Source organism: Coregonus lavaretus (assembly GCF_964263955.1).
Source record: "Coregonus lavaretus genome assembly, chromosome: 14".
In the NCBI taxonomy this organism is placed as follows: Eukaryota; Metazoa; Chordata; class Actinopteri; order Salmoniformes; family Salmonidae; genus Coregonus; species Coregonus lavaretus.
In genome coordinates this window covers 37,927,568-37,953,665 of record NC_140001.1, presented here as the reverse complement: position 1 = coordinate 37,953,665, position 26,098 = coordinate 37,927,568, and the positions used below count along the sequence as shown (strand labels likewise).

General features: G+C 42.1%; 1 protein-coding gene across 3 annotated transcripts in view; it reads right to left on the bottom strand.

The window, feature by feature from the left end:
- fancc (FA complementation group C) overlaps nt 1–23,384 on the bottom strand; it is a 48,300-nt gene extending 24,916 nt beyond the window's left edge. The window contains exons 1-5 of one of the 3 annotated variants that reach the window (XM_084176992.1): nt 23,291–23,365; nt 19,781–19,985; nt 19,580–19,648; nt 6,291–6,378; nt 6,069–6,163 (exon numbers count right to left, since the gene is read on the bottom strand). In XM_084176992.1, the coding sequence (XP_084033118.1) occupies nt 6,069–6,163; nt 6,291–6,378; nt 19,580–19,648; nt 19,781–19,966 (438 nt within the window). In that variant the 5' untranslated portion in view covers nt 19,967–19,985; nt 23,291–23,365. Of the gene's footprint in view, nt 1–6,068; nt 6,164–6,290; nt 6,379–19,579; nt 19,649–19,780; nt 19,986–23,290 lie in introns of all 3 variants that reach the window. The other 2 variants (XM_084176994.1, XM_084176993.1) reach the window with 2 other exon arrangements.
- Between the last annotated feature and the right edge of the window lie 2,714 nt (nt 23,385–26,098).

Here is a 26,098-nt window from a genome sequence, read left to right as displayed (position 1 = left end):
TTCTGTAGTTTCTGGAGGATTAAATTGACATTGCAACCAACTTTCTATGGCTTGTTTTAGAAATAGTGATATTTGGGAGATGATTTCCTTTTCAAATAACTGAAAGTGAGTGGCTGTAATCTGAATAAAGGGAAAAAGGCTATTCTTAAACATTGGGTGAGACAATCTTACTAATGCTAGAGAACCAGTTCGGATTTAAGTATAACTTTTGTATGACTGAAGCTTTTAGAGATAGGTCTAATGCTTTAATATTTAATAATTTCTGTTCTCCGAATTCATATTCATTATATAAATAGGCCCGTTTACTTTTAATAAAATTGAATATTTTTTTCTCATATAATTTAAAAAACTGTTCACTAGGCGTAGGCAAGACCATAAGTAAATAGGTAAACTGGGATAATACTAAAGAGTTAATCAGCGTGATTTTTCCACAAATTGACAGGTATTTACCTTTCCATGGTAGCAAGATCTTATCTATTTTTGCTAACTTTCTATTAAAATGTATTGGAGTGAGATCATTTATTTCATTTGGGATATGTATTCCAAGTATATCCACATCACCATCAGACCATTTTATTGGTAAACTAAATGGTCTTGTAAAAATTGTATTTTTTAGTGATCCAATACGTAATATAGTACATTTATCATAATTTGGTTGTAATCCAGAGAGGTTAGAAAATGTATCTAGATCCTCTATGAGGCTGTGGAGGGATTCAAGTTGTGGATTTAAAAGAAAACATGAATCATCAGCGTACAATGACACCTTTGTTTTAAAGCCCTGGATTTCTAATCCCTTGATATTATTGTTGGATCTGATTTTAATAGCTAACATTTCGATGGCCATAATAAATAGATATGCCGATAGTGGACAACCTTGTTTCATACATTTTTTTTCTGAAAAATAGCCATTATTTACTGTTTTACACCTAGGGTTACTATACATGATTTTAACCCATTTTATAAGAGATTCTCCAAAATTGAAATGCTCCAGGCATTTATATATAAACCCGTCGTACTTGATCAAATGCCTTTTCAAAGTCTGCTATGAATAACAGGGCCTGGTTTCCCAGATATGGTTGAGGTTGGGAGGATTGTGGAGGCCAGGTCATCTGATGCACTACTCCATCACTCTCCTTCTTGGTAAAATAGCCCTTACACATCCTGGAGGTGTGTTGGGTCATTGTCCTGTTGAAAAACAAATTATAGTCCCACTAAGCCCAAACCAGATGGGATGGCGTATCTCTGCAGAATGCTGTGGTAGCCATGCTGGTTATGTGTGCCTTCAATTCGAAAGCACCCCCACACCATAACACCTCCTCCTCCATGCTTTACAGTGGGAAATAAACATGCTGAGATCCTCCGTTCACCCACACCGCGTCTCACAAAGACATGGCGGTTGGAACCAAAAATCTCAAATTTTGACTCCAGACCAAAGGACAAACTTCCACCGGTCTAATGTCCATTGCTCTTGTTTCTTGGCCGAAGCAAGTCTCTTCTTCTTATTGGTGTCCTTTAGTAGTGGTTTCTTTGCAGCAATTCGACCATGAAGGCCTGATTCACACAGTCCCCTCTGAACAGTTGATGTTGAGATGTGTCTGTTACTTGAACTCTGTGAAGCATTTATTTGGACTGCAATTTCTGAGGCTGGTAACTCTAATGAACTTATCCTCTGCAGCAGAGGTAACTCTGGGTCTTCCATTCCTGTGGCGGTTCTCATGAGAGACAGTTTCATCATAGCGCTTGATGGTTTTTGCAACTTCACTTTAAGAAACTTTCAAAGTTCTTGAGATTTTCCGTATTGACTGACATGTTTTAAAGTAATGATGGACTGTTGTTTCTCTTTGTTTATTTGAGCTGTTCTTGCCATTATATGGACTTGGTATTTAACCAAATAGGACTATGTTCTGTATACCCCCCCTACCTTGTCACAACACAACTGATTGGCTCAAACGCATTAAGAAGGAAATAAATTCCACAAATTAACTTCTAACAAGGCACACCTGTAAATTGAAATGCATTCCAGGTGACTACCTCGTGAAGCTGGTTGAGAGAACGCCAAGAGTGTGCAAAGATGTCATCAAGGCAAAGGGTGGGTATTTGAAGGGTGGGTATAAAATAATTATATATTTTGATTTGTTTAACACTTTTTACGTTACTACATCATTCCATATGTGTTATTTCATAGTTTTGATGTCGTCACTATAATTCTACAAGGTAAAAAATATTAAAAAATAAAGAAAAACCCTAGAATGAGTAGGTGTGTCCAAACTTTTGACTGTTAGTGTATATATATATTTTTTAAACCAGAAATATTACATTTACATATATATTCAGACCCTTTCCTCAATACTTTGTTGAAGCACCTTTGGCAGCGATTACAGCCTTGAGTCTTCTTGGGTATGACGCTACAAGCTTGGCACACCTGTACAGTGGGGGAAAAAAGTATTTAGTCAGCCACCAATTGTGCAAGTTCTCCCACTTAAAAAGATGAGAGAGGCCTGTAATTTTCATCATAGGTACACGTCAACTATGACAGACAAAATTAGAAAAAAAAATCCAGAAAATCACATTGTAGGATTTTCAATGAATTTATTTGCAAATTATGGTGGAAAATAAGTATTTGGTCAATAACAAAAGTTTCTCAATACTTTGTTATATACCCTTTGTTGGCAATGACACAGGTCAAACGTTTTCTTTACAAGGTTTTCACACACTGTTGCTGGTATTTTGGCCCATTCCTCCATGCAGATCTCCTCTAGAGCAGTGATGTTTTGGGGCTGTCGCTGGGCAACACAGACTTTCAACTCCCTCCAAAGATTTTCTATGGGGTTGAGATCTGGAGACTGGCTAGGCCACTCCAGGACCTTGAAATGCTTCTTACGAAGCCACTCCTTCGTTGCCCGGGCGGTGTGTTTGGGATCATTGTCATGCTGAAAGACCCAGCCACGTTTCATCTTCAATGCCCTTGCTGATGGAAGGAGGTTTTCACTCAAAATCTCACGATACATGGCCCCATTCATTCTTTCCTTTACACGGATCAGTCGTCCTGGTCCCTTTGCAGAAAAACAGCCCAAAAGCATGATGTTTCCACCTCCATGCTTCACAGTAGGTATGGTGTTCTTTGGATGCAACTCAGCATTCTTTGTCCTCCAAACACGACGAGTTGAGTTTTTACCAAAAAGTTATATTTTGGTTTCATCTGACCATATGACATTCTCCCAATCCTCTTCTGGATCATCCAAATGCACTCTAGCAAACTTCAGACGGGCCCGGACATGTACTGGCTTAAGCAGGGGGACACGTCTGGCACTGCAGGATTTGAGTCCCTGGCGGCGTAGTGTGTTACTGATGGTAGGCTTTGTTACTTTGGTCCCAGCTCTCTGCAGGTCATTCACTAGGTCCCCCCGTGTGGTTCTGGGATTTTTGCTCACCGTTCTTGTGATCATTTTGACCCCACAGGGTGAGATCTTGCGTGGAGCACCAGATCGAGGGAGATTATCAGTGGTCTTGTATGTCTCCCATTTCCTAATAATTACTCCCACAGTTGATTTCTTAAAACCAAGCTGCTTACCTATTGCATATTCACTCTTCCCAGCCTGGTGCAGGTCTACAATTTTGTTTCTGGTGTCCTTTGACAGCTCTTTGGTCTTGGCCATAGTGGAGTTTGGAGTGTGACTGTTTGAGGTTGTGGACAGGTGTCTTTTATACTGATAACAAGTTCAAACAGGTGCCATTAATACAGGTAACGAGTGGAGGACAGAGGAGCCTCTTTAAGAAGAAGTTACAGGTCTGTGAGAGCCAGAAATCTTGCTTGTTTGTAGGTGACCAAATACTTATTTTCCACCATAATTTGCAAATAAATTCATTTAAAATCCTACAATGTGATTTTCTGGATTTTTTTTTTCTCAATTTGTCTGTCATAGTTGACGTGTACCTACGATGAAAATTACAGGCCTCTCTCATCTTTTTAAGTGGGAGAACTTGCACAAATGGTGGCTGACTAAATACTTTTTTTCCCCACTGTATTTGGGGAGTTTCTCCCATTCTTCTTTGCAGATCCTCTCAAGCTCTGTCAGGTTGGATGGGGAGCGTCGCTGCACAACAATTTTCAGGTCTCTCCAGAGATGTTTGATCAGGTCCAAGTCCGGGCTCTGGCTGGACCACTCAAGGACATTCAGAGATTTGCCCAGAAGCCACTTCTGCGTTGTCTTGGCTGTGTGCTTAGGGTCGTTGTCCTGTTGGAAGGTGAACCTTCGCCCCAGTCTGAGGTTCTGAGCGCTCTGGAGCAGGTTTTCATCAAGGTTTTCATCTCTGTTCTTTGCTCCATTCATCTTTCCCTCGATCCCAGTCCCTGCCGCTGAAAAACATCCCCACAGCATGATGCTGCCACCACCATGCTTCACCATAGGGATGGTGCCAGGTTTCCTCCATACTTGACGCTTGGAATTCAGGCAAAATAGTTCAATTTTGATTTCATCAGACCAGAGAATCTGGTTTCTCATGGTCTGAGAGTCCTTTAGGTGCCTTTTGGCAAACTCCAAGAGGGCTGTCATGTGCCTTTTACTGAGGAGTGGCTTCCGTCTGGCCACTCTACCATAAAGGCCTGATTGGTGGAGTGCTGCAGAGATGGCTGTCCTTCTGGAAGGTTCTCCCATCGCCACAGACGAACTCTGGAGCTCTGTCAGAGTGACCATTGGGTTCTTGGTCATGTCCCTGACCAAGGCCCTTCTTCCCTGATTGCTCAGTTTGGCCAGGGGGCCAGCTCTAGGAAGAGTCTTGGTGGTTCCAAACTTCTTCCATTTAAGAATGATGGAAGCCACTGTGTTCTTGGGGACCTTAAATGCTGCAGACATTTTTGGTACCCTTCCCCAGATCTGTGCCTCGACACAATCCTATCTCGGAGCTATACGGACAATTCTTTCGACCTCATGGCTTGGTTTTTGTCTGACGTACACTGTCAACTGTGGGACCTTAAAGACCGGTGTGTGCCTTTCCAAATCATGTCCAATCAATTGAATTTACCACAGGTGGACTCCAATCAAGTTGTAGAAACATCAAGGATGATCAATGGAAACAGGATGCACCTGAGCTCAATTTCGAGTCTCATAGCAAAGGGTTCGAATACTTATGTAAATAAGGCATTTCTGTTTATTTTTAATACATTTGCAAACATTTCTAAATACCTGTTTTCACTTTGTCATTATGGGGTAGTGTGTGTAGATTGATGAGAAAAATAATTATGTAATCAATTTTAGAATAAGACTAACGTAACAAAATGTGGAAAAAAATGAAGGGGTCTGAATACTTTCCAAATGCACTGTACATTTCATAATATTTCCCCTAATGTTATTAGCCTACCTCCTCTTTCCCTCTCGATTGTTGCTTCATTCCTTCCTTGCTTTCAAATAAATTGTATATTGTAAATGTGTAATAATAGAGTAATAATGTAATAATATCTTGTATGGTATATTGTTGTGTTTTTGATATAGGCTGTTGTTTAGTTGTGATGTAATTGTTACTATACTAAATAATGCATCCCCCTGATTCAGCTCATATGGAGATTCGAACTCAGGACCTCTGCCTCGAAAACACAGTTGGAGATAGGAACATAAGCATTTCGCTACACCCGCGATAATATCTGCAAAATATGTGTACACAACCAATAAAATTTGATTATCATAATGAAACTGATACATTTAAATTGAATTTTTTATTCGAATGCAATATTAATTGAATTTAGTTTCAAATCATGAAATACAAGTAAAATGTATGAATTCAATGAATCAATTTGAGCATTACAACAACAACAAAAATTATTAAAACATAATATCTAAATTCAAATATTGTTTCTGTTGGCACCGAAATCACTCCATACAAAATACTCTTTGCTTTAAGAGAATTTACTATGGCAGTCAAAGGATATGTCTCACTGTAAGCTATTTAATCTTAGACAAGGACAATTTTAGCACAGGTGTAAGTGCTAAATGGTTATTTATTTAATTTATTTACATTTTGTGCATACAAAAAGTGATCGGTGAAGGGAAAGATTGCTTGATATATTGCATTACCCGTATCCACTGGTTGGCCTTCCTCTCGACAGCGTTGTGAGGTTCCTCTGAATACAGACTCCACAGACTCTGGAACAGGAGCGAGCGGCTCTCAGCTGAACACAGGACACACAACAAAAAACACAAGACAACACATTAGGCAAGGCATCTATCCATCCATCCATCCACCCACCCACCGAACCACCCGCCCACCGATCCATAGCTTATTGACAGTCCACTCACCATCAGCAGTGACATAAGGGTTCCAGCAGAGGCGGCCGAGGAACTGGCCTATGAAGGGAACAGTCCTCATGGTCTCTGTGGTGGAGCTCTGGAAACACACAACACACAGCACTGACACTGACACTGACACACACTCCACACCAACATGACTGGGCCAAACCAAGTCTGTGTCCCAAATGCCACCCTATTCCCTATGTAGTGCACTACTTTTGACAAGGGCCCATCTGTTCAAAAGTAGTGCATGGGATTAGGATGCCATTTGGGACAAAACCTTATAACTGACTTGACTGTATGTACTGTAGCATACAGTACCATGACAGTGTTTCCTAAAAAGATTGCCAGGACCCACTTGTGCAATCTTAAGTAACTAAAGTAAACAACAAAAAACAAAGCGTTCATAAGTTTAGTACTAGTTTGTTTTTCACATTTCACCCATAAACATTTCCTGGGTTTAATTTTCCCCTAGAGCAAGAACACGTCATGTGTTGAGAAGTGTGAGAGATACACAAAACAGATGGGTGCGACGGGCCAGGTAGTTTGGGGTGTTGGGGCACAGCTTGGCCCGCTTACAAACTGTATGTGAGTGTGTGTGTGTGTTTTTGAGCGAGCATCTGTTTGTGTGTGGAAGACTCTTTAGCTCACAGCAACAAGGGGCCATTTAAAACATTTTAAAACATTTCTCTCCAGCCAATTAAAAATGGAGCGCTTGTAGCGGAACATTGTAGCGAATGGCAGCTAGTTACTGGCAGCTTAGTACTGACCAATGACACAAGGGGTCTGTTTAGAAGGGTGTGACACTACGGAATGTTCAGTAATCACTGATCTCTACCTAATTTGATATGAGAAAGCAAGGTTACCAATCCAATTCCAACCTATGATTAGGGAGGAAGGAAGGAAGGAAGGAAGCTTGGAAGTATGTATTTCTCCAGTCTTGAACACAGTCCCTGATGTCATTAATTGGAACCCGGGGCGTTAACGATGTAGCATCTCTTAAAAATGTAGACCTAGCATCTTGTGTGTGTGTGACACAACCAGGGCGGTATTGTTGTTGCGTTTCTTTTCGATGGCCTCTCTATGCATTACTTCAACATGTGCTCTCCCTGCCAATGTACTGTACACTGGAACACACTCAAAGCATCGCACTCCTTTCAATCCTGTACATAACACATGGTCTCAGTTTAATATGACACGCCTGTGTGTGTGTGTGTGCGTATTTATATTTATATATATATATATATATATTTATATATATGTGTGTGTGTGTGTGTGTGTGACTGTGTGTGTGCCTTGTATGACGCAACCCAGAAGGAATATTTATTACAGTTTGTGGCTATTGAAACATACGATACAGGCCTCAAAGAAAGAATGAGCCATTGCAACAGAAAATAATTATCACCAACTACCAGAGCCAAATCAGCATCAAAAGTTAGTGACTGTGCACACTAATACTGTCCCTAATAAAAAGCTGAGCATTAGACATGATGTATCTATTGTGCATACCCAGACATCTACGACAGAAGTGGCTGATTATGTGGTGATCACACGGAGTTTATGAGAACCTTTGTCTGTCCAACTATGTCATCAGGGCAAAGATATGACAAAGCAATGTCAATCCACTGACATATTCCAGTCTCAACATCAACAGTGAAGAGGCGACTCCGGGATGCTGACCTAGGCAGAGTTGCAAAGACAAAGCCATATCTCAGACTGGCCAATAAAAAGAAAAGATTAAGATGGGCAAAGGAACACAGACTGGACTTTTTCTTTGCAACTCTGCCTAGAAGGTCAGCATCCTGGAGTCGCCTCTTCACTGTTGACGTTGAGACTGGTGTTTTGCGGGTACTATTTAATGAAGCTGCCAGTTGAGGACCTGTGAGGCGCCTGTTTCTCAAACTAGACACTCTAATGTATTTGTCCTCTTGCTCAGTTGTGCACCGGGGCCTCCCACTCTTCTTTCTATTCTGGTTAGAGCCAGTTTGCGCTGTTCTGTGAAGGGAGTAGTACAGTACAGTACTTCAGTTTCTTGGCAATTTCTCACATGGAATAGCCTTCATTTCTCAGAACAAGAATAGACTGACGAGTTTCAGAAGAAAGTTCTTTTTTTCTGGCCATTTTGAGCCTGTAATCGAACCCACAATTGCTGATGCTCCAGATACTCAACTAGACTCAAGAAGACCAGTTTTATTGCTTCTTTAATCAGCACAGCAGTTTTCAGCTGTGCTAACATAATTGCAAAAGGGTTTTCTAATGATCAATTAGCCTTTTAAAATGATAAACTTGGATTAGCAAACACAACGTGCCATCGGAACACAGGACTGATGGTTGCTGATAATGGGCCTCTGTATGCCTTTATACAGTGAGGGAAAAAAGTATTTGATCCCCTGCTGATTTTGTACGTTTGCCCACTGACAAAGACATGATCAGTCTATAATTTTAATGTTAGGTTTATTTGAACAGTGAGAGACAGAATAACAAAAAAAAATCAAGAAAAACGCATGTCAAAATTTTTATAAATTGATTTGCTTTTTAATGAGGGAAATAAGTATTTGACCCCTCTGCAAAACATGACTTAGTACTTGGTGGCAAAACCCTTGTTGGCAATCAGAGGTCAGACATTTCTTGTAGTTGGCCACCAGGTTTGCACACATCTCAGGAGGGATTTTGTCCCACTCCTTTTTGCAGATCTTCTCCAAGTCATTAAGGTTTCGAGCCTGACGTTTGGCAACTCGAACCTTCAGCTCCCTCCACAGATTTTCTATGGGATTAAGGTCTGGAGACTGGCTAGGCCACTCGAGGACCTTAATGTGCTTCTTCTTGAGCCACTCCTTTTTTGCCTTGGCCGTGTGTTTTGGGTCATTGTCATGCTGGAATACCCATCCACGACCCATTTTCAATGCCCTGGCTGAGGGAAGGAGGTTCTCACCCAAGATTTGACGGTACATGGCCCCGTCCATCGTCCCTTTGATGCGGTGAAGTTGTCCTGTCCCCTTAGCAGAAAAACACCCCCAAAGCATAATGTTTCCACCTCCATGTTTGATGGTGGGGATGGTGTCCTTGGGGTCATAGGCAGCATTCCTCCTCCTCCAAACATGGCGAGTTGAGTTGATACCAAAGAGCTCGATTTTGGTCACAACACTTTCACCCAGTTCTCCTCTGAATCATTCAGATGTTCATTGACAAACTTCAGACGGGCCTGTATATGTGCTTTCTTGAGCAGGGGGACCTTGTGGGCGCTGCAGGATTTCAGTCCTTCACGGCGTAGTGTGTTACCAATTGTTTTCTTGGTGACTATGGTCCCAGCTGCCTTGAGATCATTGACAAGATCCTCCCGTGTAGTTCTGGGCTGATTCCTCACCGTTCTCGTGATCATTGCAACTCCACGAGGTGAGATCTTGCATGGAGCCCCAGGCCGAGGGAGATTGACAGTTCTTTTGTGTTTCTTCTATTTGCGAATAATCGCACCAACTGTTGTCACCTTCTCACCAAGCTGCTTGGCGATGGTCTTGTAGCCCATTCCAGCCTTGTGTAGGTCTACAATATTGTCCCTGACATCCTTGGAGAGCTCTTTGGTCTTGGCCATGGTGGAGAGTTTGGAATCTGATTGATTGATTGCTTCTGTGGACAGGTGTATTTTATACAGGTAACAAGCTGAGATTAGGAGCACTCCCTTTAAGAGTGTGCCCCTAATCTCAGCTCGTTACCTGTATAAAAGACACCTGGGAGCCAGAAGTCTTTCTGATTGAGAGGGGGTCAAATACTTATTTCCCTCATTAAAATGCAAATCAATTTATTACATTTTTTACATGCGTTTTTCTGGATTTTGTTGTTGTTATTCTGTCCCTCACTGTTCAAATAAACCTACCATTAAAATTAGACTGATCATTTCTTTGTCAGTGGGCAAACGTACAAAATCAGCAGGGGATCAAATACTTCTTTCCCTCACTGTAGATATTCCATTAAAAATCAGCCGTTTCCAGCTACAATAGACATTAACAATGTCTACACTGTATTTCTGATCAATTTGATGTTATTTTAATGGACAAAAAATTGCTTTTCTTTCGAAAACAAGGACATTTCTAAGTGACCCCAAACTTTTGAACTGTAGTGTATAGGGGCCATTTGAGATGCAACCCTTGCCTCTCTGGGGCAGTCCTGGAGACATTAGTTCACATGGATAGGGGTGTCAGTGGCATAGGTAAGGTATCTAAAAATGTATACTCCACGTATGCACACAATGTCAATTGCACACAAGCAGTGTACAGACACGCGCATACACAGACACCAACTCACACTCACGTGCATGCACACACACACAGACTTGCGATGCTGACCCTTAAGTGAGTGTGTATGAGTGTATCCAGCAGGCCCCACCAGCCAAAAGGAAAACCAAACACACATACACAGCTCCTAGGGTCCTAACCCAAAAGCAAATGAGGAAATTGATATTAATTGGAATATTTTTTCATCCTCCAGGCGAAAGCCACAATAAAGTCTTGAAGTCATCAAAGAAGGCAACACTGGTGCCGAGAAGTATTTTACTTAACCACTCTTTTATGAGCACTCTGCCGGGAAAGGATTTCACTCCAATTAAGCGATCCTTCCCTCTCTCCTTCACACTCATTCACACTCCCTCCCTCTCTCTCTTTCACATTGCAGATGCTCTCACCCAGGGGCTGACATAAAGTGGGGTTGAAATTATTGACCCCCTTGATAAAGATGAGCAAAAATGACTGTAAAATAAATAATTCAAATACTGAGCTAATTGTATGCAAACAATTTTTATTTTATTTTATACTAATACAATTGCTCAGAGAAAGAGATTTAGTTTAAAAAGTAATTTATTTTCACAAAAAGGTAGGGGTCGAAATTATTGACACCACTGTTTTCAATACCTCATCTTGCGAGGATAAAGGCACTGAGCCTTTTTCTAAAATGTTTGATGAGTTAGAGAGCACATTGGGAGGGATCTTAGACCATTCCTCCATACAGAATCCTTCCAGGTCCTTGATATCCTTCGTCTGCTGCGCTTTTGGACTGCCCTCTTCAATTCAAACCACAGGATTTCAATGGGTTTCAACTCCAGAGACTGAGATGGCCATTGCAAAATGTTGACTTTTTGGCCAATTAATAATTTCTTTGTGGATTTTAATGTGTGCAAGATCCACTTGAGTCAAAATTTCAGCCTCCTTGCAGAGGCAACCAGGTTTTGGGCTAAAATGTCCTGGTACTGGGTAAAGTTCATGACGCCCTATACAAAGGCCACAGGATCAGTGGTAGCAGAATAGCCCCACAACATCAAAGATCCACCCCCATATTTCACAGTAGGTATGGGGTTATTTTCTGCTTATGCATTCTTGTTTCGACACCAAACCCACCAATGGTGTGCGTGGCCAGAGCTCTATTTTCATGACATATGACCAAAGCACCGGTTACAATCCAAGTGCCATTGCTGCTGCCGTTGGATGATGTGAAATAGAGCTCTTTGGTCACGTACACCAGTGGTGGAGTTGACGGCGAAATGAGAATGCATAAGCAGAAAAGAACCGGCCCATATTACTGTAAAATATGTAGGTGGATCTTTGATGTAATGGGGCCCTTGTTAAGGTCAACAGCATCATGAACTACCCAGTACCAGGACATTTTAGCTAAAAACCTGGTTGCCTTCGTCAGGAGGCTGAAACTTGGCCGCAAGTGGATCTTCCAGCAAGACAATAACACCAAGCACACATCAACATTTACAAACTCATTGAAAACCTGTGGTTTGAATTGAAGAAGGCTTTCCATAAGCGCAGACAAAAGGATATCAAGTATCTGGAAGGATTCTGTATGGGCAGGGATGTAGTGGAGGATAATCTCATGTACAGTGCCTTGCAAAAGTATTCATCCCCCTTAGCGTTTTTCCTATTTTCTTGCATTACAACCTGTAATTTTATTTTATTTTTATTTTGATTTCATGTAACGGACATACACAAAATAGTCCAAATTGGTGAAGTGAAATGAAAAAAAGAACTTGTTTCAAAAAATTTGACAAAATAAATAACGGAAAAGTGGTGTGTGCATATATATTCACCCCCTTTGCTATGAAGCCCCTAAATAAGATCTGGTGCAACCAATTACCTTCAGAAGTCACATAATTAGTTAAATAAAGTCCACCTGTGTGCAATCTAAGTGTCACATGATCTCAGTATATATATACACCTGTTCTGAAAGGCCCCAGAGTGTGCAACACCACTAAGCAAGGGGCACCACCATGCAAGCGGCACCATGAAGACCAAGGAGCTCTCCAAACAGGTCAGTGACAAAGTTGTGGAGAAGTACAGATCAGGGTTGGGTTATAAAACAATATCAGAAACTTTGAACATCCCACGGAGCACCATTAATCCATTATTAAAAAATGGAAATAATATGGCACCACAACAAACCTGCCAAGAGTGGGCCGCCCACCAAAACTCACGGACCAGGCAAGGAGGGCATTAATCAGAGCGGCAACAAAGAGACCAAAGATAACCCTGAAGGAGCTGCAAAGCTCCACAGCGGAGATTGGAGTATCTGTCCATAGGACCACTTTAAGCCGTACACTCCACAAAGCTGGGCTTTACAGAAGAGTGGCCAGAAAAAAGCCATTGCTTAAAGAAAAAAATAAGCAAACACGTTTGGTGTTCGCCAAAAGGCATGTGGGAGACTCCCCAAACATATGGAAGAAGGTACTCTGGTCAGATGAGACTAAAATTGAGCTTTTAGGCCATCAAGGAAAACGCTATGTCTGGCGCAAACCCAACACATCTCATCACCCCGAGAACACCATCCCCACAGTGAAGCATGGTGGTGGCATTATCATGCTGTTGGGATGATTTTCATCGGCAGGGACTGGGAAACTGGTCAGAATTGAAGGAATGATGGATGGCGCTAAATAAAGGGAAATTCTTGATGGAAACCTGTTTCAGTCTTCAAGAGATTTGAGACTGGGACGGAGGTTCACCTTCCAGCAGGACAATGACCCTAAGCATACTGCTAAAGCGACACTCGAGTGGTTTAAGGGGAAACATTTATATGTCTTGGAATGGCCTAGTCAAAGCCCAGACCTCAATCCAATTGAGAATCTGTGGTATGACTTAAAGATTGCTGTACACCAGCGGAACCCGTCCAACTTGAAGGAGCTGGAGCAGTTTTCCCTTGAAGAATGGGCAAAAATCCCAGTGGCTAGATGTGCCAAGCTTATAGAAACATACCCCAAGAGACTTGTAGCTGTAATTTATGCAAAAGGTAGCTCTACAAAGTATTGAGTTTGTGGGGGTGAATAGTTATGCACGCTCAAGTTCAGTTTTTTTTGTCTTATTTCTTGTTTGTTTCACAATAAAAAAAAATGGCATCTTCAAAGTTGTAGGCATGTTGTGTAAATCAAATTATACAAACCCCCCAAAAATCAATTTTAATTGCAGGTTGTAAGGCAACAAAATAGGAAAAATGCCAAGGGGGGTGAATACTTTCGTAAGCCACTGTAAACACCATTTACACACTTTTTTATTTTGTTAATTAGCATTTACAACTTATTATTGGGTTCTTTATACTTGATCTGAGTTCTGATCGCGCCTGCCTCTTATCGAACGTGTGGAATCATGAACAGTTGTTTGTTCGCATAGTTCGACTGCGACCCCGGATTTGATTTGTTAGTAGCACATTCACCACTCTCTCAAACGGCAAACTCTGCACTCTCGCAGCGCAGGCCGAGGGCCTGAGATGTGAAATGAATTACCCCAGCTCGGAGTCAGGCTCAGTAGACCAACGGCAAGTAGGCAACTAGAGACGCCGCTGACAGTGGGTTTGCGAGATGCCGGACAGATAAGGCATTATTTTAAACGTCAACGACTACAGCCATGTCTACAGACCCCCCCCCCCCCCAAAAATTTTTTTTTTATTATATAATAATAATAGGCTCTGAGAATGAGTTCACAACTGGTAAATAGTCAGATATGTCAGCTGCCGGTAGAGAGTACTAGTGAGACATGCTGCATTACATGCAGGAGGAGGAAGCAAGCAGAGAGAGGTTAGTACAGTGGTTCCCAAACTGGGGGTTGGGCCCCATGTGGGGTCCCCTACGAAAATCTGTACTAATCTTATCAAACAAATTAAGAACTTAAAAAAACAAGAAAACATGTTTCAATATTAACATCTCCCCATGGCCTACCTTCCCTATTCAATAGTGAGGGAAAACATTATTTGATCCCCTGCTGATTTTGTACGTTTGCCCACTGACAAAGAAATGATCAGTCTATAATTTGAATGGTAGGTTTATTTGAACAGTGAGAGACAGAAAAACAACAAATAAATCCAGAAAAACGCATGTCAAAAATGTTATAAATTGATTTGCATTTTAATGAGGGAAATAACTATTTGACCCACTCTCAATCAGAAAGATTTCTGGCTCCCAGGTGTCTTTTATACAGGTAACGAGCTGAGATTAGGAGCACACTCTTAAAGGGAGTGCTCCTAATCTCAGCTTGTTACCTGTATAAAAGACACCTGTCCACAGAAGCAATCAATCAATCAGATTCCAAACTCTCCACCATGGCCAAGACCAAAGAGCTCTCCAAGGATGTCAGGGACAAGATTGTAGACCTACACAAGGCTGGAATGGGCTACAAGACCATCGCCAAGCAGCTTGATGAGAAGGTGACAACAGTTGGTGCGATTATTCGCAAATGGAAGAAACACAAATGAACTGTCAATCTCCCTCTGCCTGGGGCTCCATGCAAGATCTCACCTTGTGGAGTTGCAATGATCATGAGAACGGTGAGGAATCAGCCCAGAACTACACGGGAGGATCTTGTCAATGATCTCAAGGCAGTTGGGACCATAGTCACCAAGAAAACAATTGGTAACACACTACGCCGTGAAGGACTGAAATCCTGCAGCGCACGCAAGGTCCCCCTGCTCAAGAAAGCACATATACAGGCCTGTCTGAAGTTTGCCAATGAACATCTGAATGATTCAGAGGAGAACTGGGTGAAAGTGTTGTGGTCAGATGAGACCAAAATGGAGCTCTTTGGCATCAACTCAACTCGCCGTGTTTGGAGGAGGAGGAATGCTGCCTATGACACCAAGAACACCATCCCCACCGTCAAACATGGAGGTGGAAACTTTATGCTTTGGGGGTGTTTTTCTGCTAAGGGGCCATGTACAACTTCACCGCATCAAAGGGACGATGGACGGGGACATGTACTGTCAAATCTTGGGTGAGAACCTCCTTCCCTCAGCCAGGGCATTGAAAATGGGTCGTGGATGAGTATTCCAGCATGACAATGACCCAAAACACACGGCCAAGGCAACAAAGGAGTGGCTCAAGAAGAAGCACATTAAGGTCCTGGAGTGGCCTAGCCAGTCTCCAGACCTTAATCCCATAGAAAATCTGTGGAGAGAGCTGAAGGTTCGAGTTACCAAACGTCAGCCTCGAAACCTTAATGACTCTGCAAAGAGGAGTGGGACAAAATCCCTCCTGAGATGTGTGCAAACCTGGTGGCCAACTACAAGAAACGTCTGACCTCTGTGATTGCCAACAAGGGTTTTGCCACCAAGTACTAAGTCATGTTTTGCAGAGGGGTCAAATACTCATTTCCCTCATTAAAATGCAAATCAATTTATAACATTTTTGACATGCGTTTTTTCTGGATTTTTTTGTTGTTATTCTGTCTCTCACTGTTCAAATAAACCTACCATTAAAATTATAGACTGATCATGTCTTTGTCAGTGGGCAAACGTACAAAATCAGCAGGGGATCAAATACTTTTTTCCCTCACTGTACATTAAAATGCAATCAAAATGCAAACAATAGCCTACAGTTATAAAATTGGCATACGTTTTTGTTTATGTCGGTGGTTGTTCGTCTTATCTCGATTGCCCAATGTAGTTTATATACTGAACAAAATTATAAACGCAACATGCAACAATTTCACAGTATCTCTGTGCATTCAAATTGCTATCGATAAAATGCAATTGTGTTCGTTGTCCGTAGCTTATGCCTGCCCATACCATAACTCCACCGCCACCATGGGGCACTCTGTTCACAACATTGACATCAGCAAACCACTCGCCCAAACGACACCATAAACTTGGTCTGCGGTTGTCAGGCCTGCAGTCAGCATGCCAATTGCACGCTCCCTCAAAACTTGAGACATCTGTGGCATTGTGTTGTGTGACAAAACTGCACATTTTAGAGTGGCCTTTTATTGTCCCCAGCACAAGGTGCACCTGTGTAATGACCGTGCTGTTTAATCAGCTTCTTGATATGCCACACCTGTCAGGTAGATGGATTATCTTTGCAAAGGAGAAATGCTCATTAACAGGGACGTCAACAAATTTGTGCCAAGAATTTGAGAGAAATAAGCTCTTTGAGCGTATGGAAAATTTCTGGGATCTGTTATTTCAGCTCATGAAACATGGGACAAAATACTTTACATGTTGCGTTTATATTTTTGTTCAGTGTAGTTTACCCACCTTCTTTTTTAACACTACATCACTGTGTATGGAGGAATGGTCTAATATCCTTCCCAATGTGTTCTCCAACTCTCGGCTCAGTGCCATTATCCTCGCAAGGTGAGGTATTGAAAGGTATTGAAAATAGGGGTGTCAATAATTTTGACCCCTACCCTTTTGAGAAAATAATATTACTTGTTAAACAAAATCTCTTTCTCTGAGCAATTGTGTTAGTATAAAATAACATAACTTCCTTTTTTGAGAGAGAGAGAGAGAATGAGCAAGAGAGAGATAAGAGGGAGAGATGATTGTCTGTCAGCACTGGCAGAGGCATCGTCATAACAACCAAGTTAAAACTTGTCTTCTTCTCTGGCTGTGCTGTCAGAGAAGACCTAGCACTGAGCATACACAGGTATACTACCAAAGCCATGAAATGAAAGGACAGAGACAGGGGGAGGGATAGACAAAGAGAGAAAGTGTGAGAGAGTGATGCTGAATCCCAATTCGACCACTAGTCCCTAGGTACTTCTGTAGATCTAAGAGAAGGTGGCGCTAATTATCATATTGCTTAAGCTGATCAGATATTTTCAGATCTAGCCTAGATAAAGTGTCTAGGGACTAGGCTAGGTCCAGCCCAAATAAAGACTCAGAGATATATATATATATATATATATATATACAGTGAGGGAAAAAAGTATTTGATCCCCTGCTGATTTTGTACGTTTGCCCACTGACAAAGAAATGATCAGTCTATAATTTTAATGATACGTTTATTTGAACAGTGAGAGACAGAATAACAACAACAAAATCCAGAAAAAAGCATTTCAAAAATGTTATAAATTGATTAGCATTTTAATGAGGGAAATAAGTATTTGACCCCTCTGCAAAACATGACTTAGTACTTGGTGGCAAAACCCTTGTTGGCAATCACAGAGGTCAGACATTTCTTGTAGTTGGCCACCAGGTTTGCACACATCTCAGGAGGGATTTTGTCCCACTCCTCTTTGCAGATCTTCTCCAAGTCATTAAGGTTTCGAGGCTGACGTTTGGCAACTCGAACCTTCAGCTCTCTCCACAGATTTTCTATGGGATTAAGGTCTGGAGACTGGCTAGGCCACTCCAGGACCTTAATGTGCTTCTTCTTGAGCCACTCCTTTGTTGCCTTGGCCTTGTGTTTGGGGTCATTGTCATGCTGGAATACCCATCCACGACCCATTTTCAATGCCCTGGCTGAGGGAAGGAGGTTCTCACCCAAGATTTGACAGTATCTGTCCCCGTCCATCGTCCCTTTGATGCAGTGAAGTTGTACATGGCCCCTTAGCAGAAAAACACCCCCAAAGCATAAAGTTTCCACCTCCATGTTTGACGGTGGGGATGGTGTTCTTGGTGTCATAGGCAGCATTCCTCCTCCTCCAAACACAGCGAGTTGAGTTGATGCCAAAGAGCTCCATTTTGGTCTCATCTGACCACAACACTTTCACCCAGTTCTCCTCTGAATCATTCAGATGTTCATTGGCAAACTTCAGACGGGCATGTATATGTGCTTTCTTGAGCAGGGGGACCTTGCGGGCGCTGCAGGATTTCAGTCCTTCACGGCGTAGTGTGTAACCAATTGTTTTCTTGGTGACTATGGTCCCAGCTGCCTTGAGATCATTGACAAGATCCTCCCGTGTAGTTCTGGGCTGATTCCTCACCGTTCTCATGATCATTGCAACTCCACGAGGTGAGATCTTGCATGGAGCCCCAGGCCGAGGGAGATTGTTAGTTATTTTGTCTTTCTTCCATTTGCGAATAATCGCACCAACTGTTGTCACCTTCTCACCAAGCTGCTTGGCGATGGTCTTATAGCCCATTCCAGCCTTGTGTAGGTCTACAATCTTGTCCCTGACATCCTTGGAGAGCTCTTTGGTCTTGGCCATGGTGGAGAGTATGGAATCTGATTGATTGATTGCTTCTGTGGACAGGTGTCTTTTATACAGGTAACAAACTGAGATTAGGAGCACTCCCTTTAAGAGTGTGCTCCTAATCTCAGCTCGTTACCTGTATAAAAGACACCTGGGAGCCAGAAATCTTTCTGATTGAGAGGGGGTCAAATACTTATTTCCCTCATTAAAATGCAAATCAATTTATAACATTTTTGACATGCGTTTTTCTGGATTTTTTTTTTGTTATTCTGTCTCTCACTGTTCAAATAAACCTACCATTCAAATTATAGACTGATCATTTCTTTGTCAGTGGGCAAACGTACAAAATCAGCAGGGGATCAAATACTTTTTTCCCTCACTATATATATATATATATATATATATATATATATATATATATTAGTTGGAAGGTACAGCCCCTCGAACACTGGAGCCTCACAGAGTCGATCCCCCCTCCCCAAAATCTGCTACACTTGATACAGGGATACATTAGGTTAGCGTTGGCAGTCCCCTGACGACTATTAGCTGGCTAACTCAACATTGCAGCGCTGCCAACTAGTCACACAGACCAGCCAGTGTTAGAGAGACCTCAGGTGTGTGTGTGGGGGGAGCCTGACAGTGTTTACAGTAGCATAGTGCTTCATTAATCAACTGAGCTCTTAATGGATCAGCCTAATGGATGAATTGCACTAATTAGCTGGATGAGCCTGGGTTTTCTGTCAGTGAGTCTGTTCTTACACACTCACAGTCCATACCTCTGTCCAAACCTTTCAGAGTTGGTGCTGACTTAGGATCAGTTTTGCCTTTTAGATCACAATGAATGCCATTACATGGACAGGGGAGGGACACCTGATCCTAGATCAGCACTCCTACTTTGAGAAGCTTAAAACATACGGCCCCTGATCCGGTCCAGAAGCAACCCCTTCCTCTTCTTCCTTTCAATGTTAGCAGATCTACAGGAACCTATAGGTATACAGTAGGTTAGCAATATGGCCCACCTATCTGATACATTCGAATCTGCTAGCAGACAGGAGTAGGGGCCAGGGGAAGGGGTTTTGGGTTGTTTGGGATGGGGCAGGGCATCTGTCCACTCACCCATGTGGGTATGTGTGTGAGGAGGAGCTGGAGGAAGGCCCTGAGAGGGCCCATGTGGAGGCAGGTGTCTCTCTGGGTGTCTGGGCTCTCAGCCTGGCCCCATTCCACTGCCTTCCCCAGCCAGAAAGCTACCTCCTGGGGCTTTAGGCCAGCCATGGACCCCGCCTGGGTCTGGGCCTGGGACATGGTGCTATTGGGGCAGGGTCTATGGAAGACAAACAGACAGACAAATATGATACATTACATTTTTTTACATTTTAGTCATTTAGCAGACGCTCTTATCCAGAGCGACTTATAGTTAGTGAGTACATGTACTTTATTTTTATTTTTTATTTTTATACTGGCCCCCCGTGGGAATCGAACCCACAACCCTGGCGTTGCAAGCGCCATGCTCTACAAACTGAGCTACACGGGGCCCATACAAGGCTCAGGGAACACTATTCCTTCTTCTAGCAGGACTCCATGTTCTACAACCCAAAGTAGGGTTGCAAAATTCCCAACATTTTCAGGTTTTCCAGAAATCCCGGATGGAGGATTCCCGTACTTCCTACCGATTCCAGGAATGTTCTATCCGGGATTTATGGAAAACCTGGGAATTTTGGGAAAGTTAACAGAATAGTGCAACCCTTCTCCAGAGGCATGGAGGGCTGAAGTAGAACAATAACATGTTTTGTGGGTGTTGCAAAGTGACAGAAGCAGTAAAAATCACAACAAGGCTCTTTAAACGTGTGGCCCATCTGGGACACAGTGAATCTGTCCTCACCCTATATTCCATTAGAGCGGCCAGAAGAAACAGACTCACATACACAACACTGGGGTAGTGGTTTAAAGGACTCTGGCCTCAACTCCCCAACCTCATCAAGGATGTATAGAACAAGCCCTTTTTTAAAGTAGCCTGACTCTTAGGGCCGGTTTCACAGAAACAGATTAAATCTAGTAGTGGACTAAAAAGCATGCTGTATGGAGAATCTCAGAACACATGCTTGTATCACACATGTAGGCCCATGTACTGTAAATCGCAAATACAGCTGAACTTGTATTGAGTGATTATTCTCAGCAAGGAGGGAATATGCTGGGCCATCTTAGACCTAAACCCCATCTCTTCCTTCTCTCTCATTGAGCCCTACTGAGAAATAAACGGCACATTCTTCACCTTTTATGATGATGAGGATAAACTGGTGGGGGGGTCGCGACTGTGTGTGTGTGTGTGTGTTAGGTGTGTAGGCTAGTGTGTGTGTTTTTGTGTGTGTGTGTCGGGAGCTGGCGGGAGTGTGTGTTATTGTTGTTTTTAGCTATAATGATAGGTCTGTGAGGGACACCACGGGTTGTGTTTTACAACCACCTCGTTACACACCACTTGTTTAATGTCTTGCCATCATCTCTGCTGGAAAGCCCCTATGGCTCAGCGATGTGAATATATAATTACTTGTTTAAAGAAGAAAAAAAGTCCAACCAAATTAAGAACAAACGCCTCTTGTTGACTTGTGATGGGAGCACAGCTTTCAACCCACAAGAGGTTGAGTATAGTAGCATGCTGCATGCCCAACCAGCTCACACTCTCACACACACGCTGTTTGCAAAACGCATTTACAGTGTGAAATAAGATGTGACTGAGTCAATATTGTTGTAAAATACTTTTTCTAAGATATGTTTGTGGACTTTGGGTAAAGGAAATAGGCTCCAATAGGCTATACTGAGTCTTCCACCATATAGACAGCCTAGCCTACCATGAACCAGGTTTCATCAGAAGTTAGCCTAGACTAGGTTTATAATCTGTAGTTTCCTTCTTATAGTTTCCTACCTTTGAATTATAACAGGGGGCAGCAGGTAGCCTAGCGTTTAAAAGCATTGGGCCAGTAACTGAAAGGTCGCTGGTTCGAATCCTGAGCTGGCAAGGTGGAAAAATCTGCCATTCTGCCCTTGAGCAAGGCAGTTACCCCCAACAACAACTGCTCCCCGGGCGCCGTAGACGTCGATTATAAGTATTAGCTAATCTTGGACACCTAGAACTAAAATCTTGCGTATTTGGGCGATTTTGCAACAACAGGCTTTTTTGTATCCCAAAAGTCTATTTATTTAGACTTTCTGTATTTTTTAAGTTCTATATCTTGAAAACTTGATCAAAACATTTTGGGACAGTATGGACTAATGAAACAAATGTACCTAAATATATTTTGAGTGGTATTTTCCTTTAAATGTTTTTATAATTCCAATTCAATTCCTATTCAAAAAGCCCAAACAGTCTAATTTCAATTCAATTCCAATTCCATCACTTGAAGATTTATACAATTAGAATTTAATTCAACGTAATTTCTCCACTTCTTGAGTGAATTCAATAATTAAAATGTCTAATTAAATTTGAATTGACCCCAACCCTGATTCCTGACAAAATGAGAAAAGTATTTCTGTTAATACGTTTTTTCAAGGAACTTTAATTTTATTTTTTTGAAATACCAAGAGCCCATAATTGCAAAATCACCCAGTGGCATTATGCAATGTGCATCTGTTCACGAGAGATTAGTATTAGCAAAAATATGACAGTAAACATAGGCTAGAACAAGGGGCCTAAAATGCACAAAAGAGATTGAGCGAATTCTTTTCATATTTAAACATAAATGCATCAGATGTTGTTATTGTACAAAATGAGACCACCCTTGGCAGTTGTTAATGAGAACTCTTCTTCTCTGGTCTGGTCTCTCAGTAGAGTTTAGAAGAGAAGCAGACATTGGAGCCAACACTGTTCTTCTGTGCTCTATTACTGTTGGTGACATCACAGCAGCTGCCTCTGCAAAACCAGGTCTACTATGCTTTTTACATCTCACACACTCCAAATGCATCGGAATAAAAAATTTCAGGCTCCGCATGATATAAAAAGCATCACTTTTCTGGCCATCCTTAACGGCCACTGAGGATTAATGATGTACTGTATGTCAGGACCATTTTCAATGGAGACTTTCTATAATTGTCTTTTTTAAAGGTAACTAGAGAAGTAACTAGCCAAAACCAGAGCTATGTATTTAGATGTCTCTGGCTAAAACTATTTTTATGATTTCAACATGGAATCATGTAAGCCCCTAAATTCCACGCGAGTATACTGTTTTAACAGTGCTGTAACTGTTTGCACTGTACTTGGAATGCAATACTTAGGAGCCACCTCAAGATGTCAGTATTTCATGCTCTCAAGTTGAGACGTAAACATACACTCTCTCGTGTGATAAGACACCCAAAAAGCCCTCCTGCCGTTGACACACAAAACACACTCAACCAGAGAGGACTCATCCTACATGAGTGATGTAACCGGAAATATATTATGCAGGAATCAAAATAGTACCACCACGTTTTACTAAACATCATTACTAGCTTGCTTTGGCTAACGCGCTGTCACAAGCCAAAGGCATAGCTAGCATAGCAGTCAAAGTTGTTTCAAATGTAGCTGCATACTGTCCTGAGATAAGCCGTCATAAAATTCAAATGTAGCTAATACACCATCAGCGACATTAAATTACCAACCTGTATGTTGTGTTCAAATTCACTATCAGAAAACGTTCTCCTTTGTAAAGTGACAACAGCGAACTTCCCTCTTTTGCGAAGCCGGATATGTATGAATCCTATTGGCTGAGAGCCCCACCGCGCCTTCTCAACCGTGGGCGGTTGCTCGCGCCTCAGTTGTCTCTTTGTACGGATCTAGGATCAGTTTACCCTGCCCAAATCTACAACTTTACCATTAGATGTTGAAATACAAAACCAACTTTAGGTCAGTATTTTGGGGCTACTTGTTTTGATTGACCAGTGCTCAATTTATTAGTGTTAGAACAGCTAAAGAAAGTAAAGTATTTTGGTGTGTATGAAAATACATAGTATAAGGCCAACACTTTAATTCAAGTGAAATTACTTAAACTACACTATAACTTGCTGACAGCAAATAGGTAGCAAGGATAATTATTTTGCACTTTTTTATACACTGCTGTGGGGTACAAGGGTCATCATCTAAGTACTGTAAGTGATCAAAAACGTATCCAATATTTCCAACCTTTCTCTTGTTTTTCAGCCTTGCAGATAGAACGTCACAGTAGGCCCTCATTAATACCCTCTTTGTAGGCTACTATCACACCAAAAGTATTTTGGTGTGTATGAAAATACATAGTATAAGGCCAACACTTTAATTCAAGTGAAATTAGTTAAACTACACTATAACTTGCTGACAGCAAATAGGTAGCAAGGATAATTATTTTGCACTTTTTTATACACTGCTGTGGGGTACAAGGGTCATCATCTAAGTACTGTAAGTGATCAAAACGTATCCAATATTTCCAACCTTTCTCTTGTTTTTCAGCCTTGCAGATAGAACGTCACAGTAGGCCCTCATTAATACCCTCTTTGTAGGCTACTATCAAGTATCCCCCCCCCCTTACAGTCTGTTCCACTTTGAACCATTGGGTGGCACTATGCAAAGGATTAACCCTGTTGTTACTCACTGCTTATAGAATCATGAGCACAGGAACATGTCAGTTGGAGGCTGGGGGAGAGTATGCTTCATTGACACCAGGCCAGGGCCAGTTCCAGACATAAGAGTCATAAGCGGTTGCTTAGGGCCACCAATTTTCTATTGTTATGTCAGTCACTGCCAGTCACTTAATTAGCCACGTCAGCGCTCAGTTTTTAGATTGGTAGTTAGTCTAGCCAGCTATCTAAACTTGTAGTAATCATGGCCGAATACCGACCAGGCACGCAGGGCGCAGATATCGGCAAACATTTATCTTAACCCCATGGCAAAATGGGTAGTATTGAAGAAAATTGGCTGTAAAACTGTAACATGTTTCTCTCCGCCCCATGGCAAAATGTGTAGAATTGCAGAAAACTTGCTTTAAAACGGCAACATTTTTCTATGCCCCATTGCAAAATGTGTAGAATTGCAGGAAATGAACAATAACACTTTAATTTCTCTCCACCATCAAGAGGGGGGCCACTTAGATGTTTTGCCGTGAGGTGGGGGGCACCCCAACCAAATTTTGCTAAGGACGACCAGGCATCAGTGACCAAGTACACTGTATAACTCTGTTAGTAGCCTATTATTAGGAGTCTATTATAATAGTACACTATATCATATATCATATCTATACTGAATAAAAATATAAACGCAACATGTAAAGTGCTGGTCCAATGTTTCATGAGCTAAAATAAAAGATCCCAGAAATGTTCCATACGTACAAAAAGTTTATTTCTCTCAACTTTTGAGCACAAATATGTTTATATCCCTGTTAGTGAGGATTTCTCAGTTGCCAAGATAATCCATCCTGTTACAGGAGAGGGTCGCAGTTCCGGAGCGACCCACTAGGTATCATCCTCCGACAACCTTAGGCACCTCCTCACTCACAGTCTGGACTAATCATTATCCTATTGGTGTCACCTGTGTCTACCTGTTCACCTGTGTATTTATGCCCTCACTTCCCTGTGTTCCCTTGCTCTGTTTTCTCTGCTAGTTTCTCGATGCCAAACAGTACTAATCCGTGTCTGATCACGAAACTTATGTACAGGTACTTGAGAAGTTTTCTCCTTGTTTCATTGTTGTTTTCAGTCGTAGTTAGTATTTCGTATGTTTGCTGTCAGCCTGTTTTTGGAGACCAATTTGCTCCTCCTTTATTTTATCGTGACAAGTCCGTTATTTTGTATCCTGGTTTTGGGACCACCAGTAAAGATCCTTGTTTCACCATCTCTGCCTACTGCCTACTGTCTATCCTGCACCGCACCTGGGTCACACCTCACACTAACCCTTACACCATCCACCTGACAGGTGTGGCATATCAAGAAGCTGATTAAACAGCATGATCATTACACAGGTGCACCTTGTGCTGGGGACAATAAAAGGCCACTCTAAAATGTGCAGTTTTGTCATACAACACAAAGCCACAGATGTCTCAAGTTTTGAGGGAGTGTGCAATTGGCATGCTGGCTGAAGGAATGTCCACCAGAGCTGTTGCATGTCCATTTTTCGACCATAAGCCGCCTCCAACATCGTTTTAGAGAATTTGGCAGTACGTCCAACCGGCCTCACAACCGTAGACCACTTGTAACTACGCCAGCCAAGGACCTCTACATCCAGCTTTTTCACCTGCGGGATCGACTGAGACCATCCACCTGGACAGCTGATGAAACTGTGGGTTTGCACAACCGAAGAATTTCGGCCCAAACTGTCAGAAACCATCTCTGGGAAGCTCATCTGCGTGTTCGTCGTCCTCACCAGGGTCTTGACCTGACTGCAGTTCGGCGTCGTAACTGACTTCAGTGGGCAAATGGTTTCAACTGTACCGGGCAGATGAT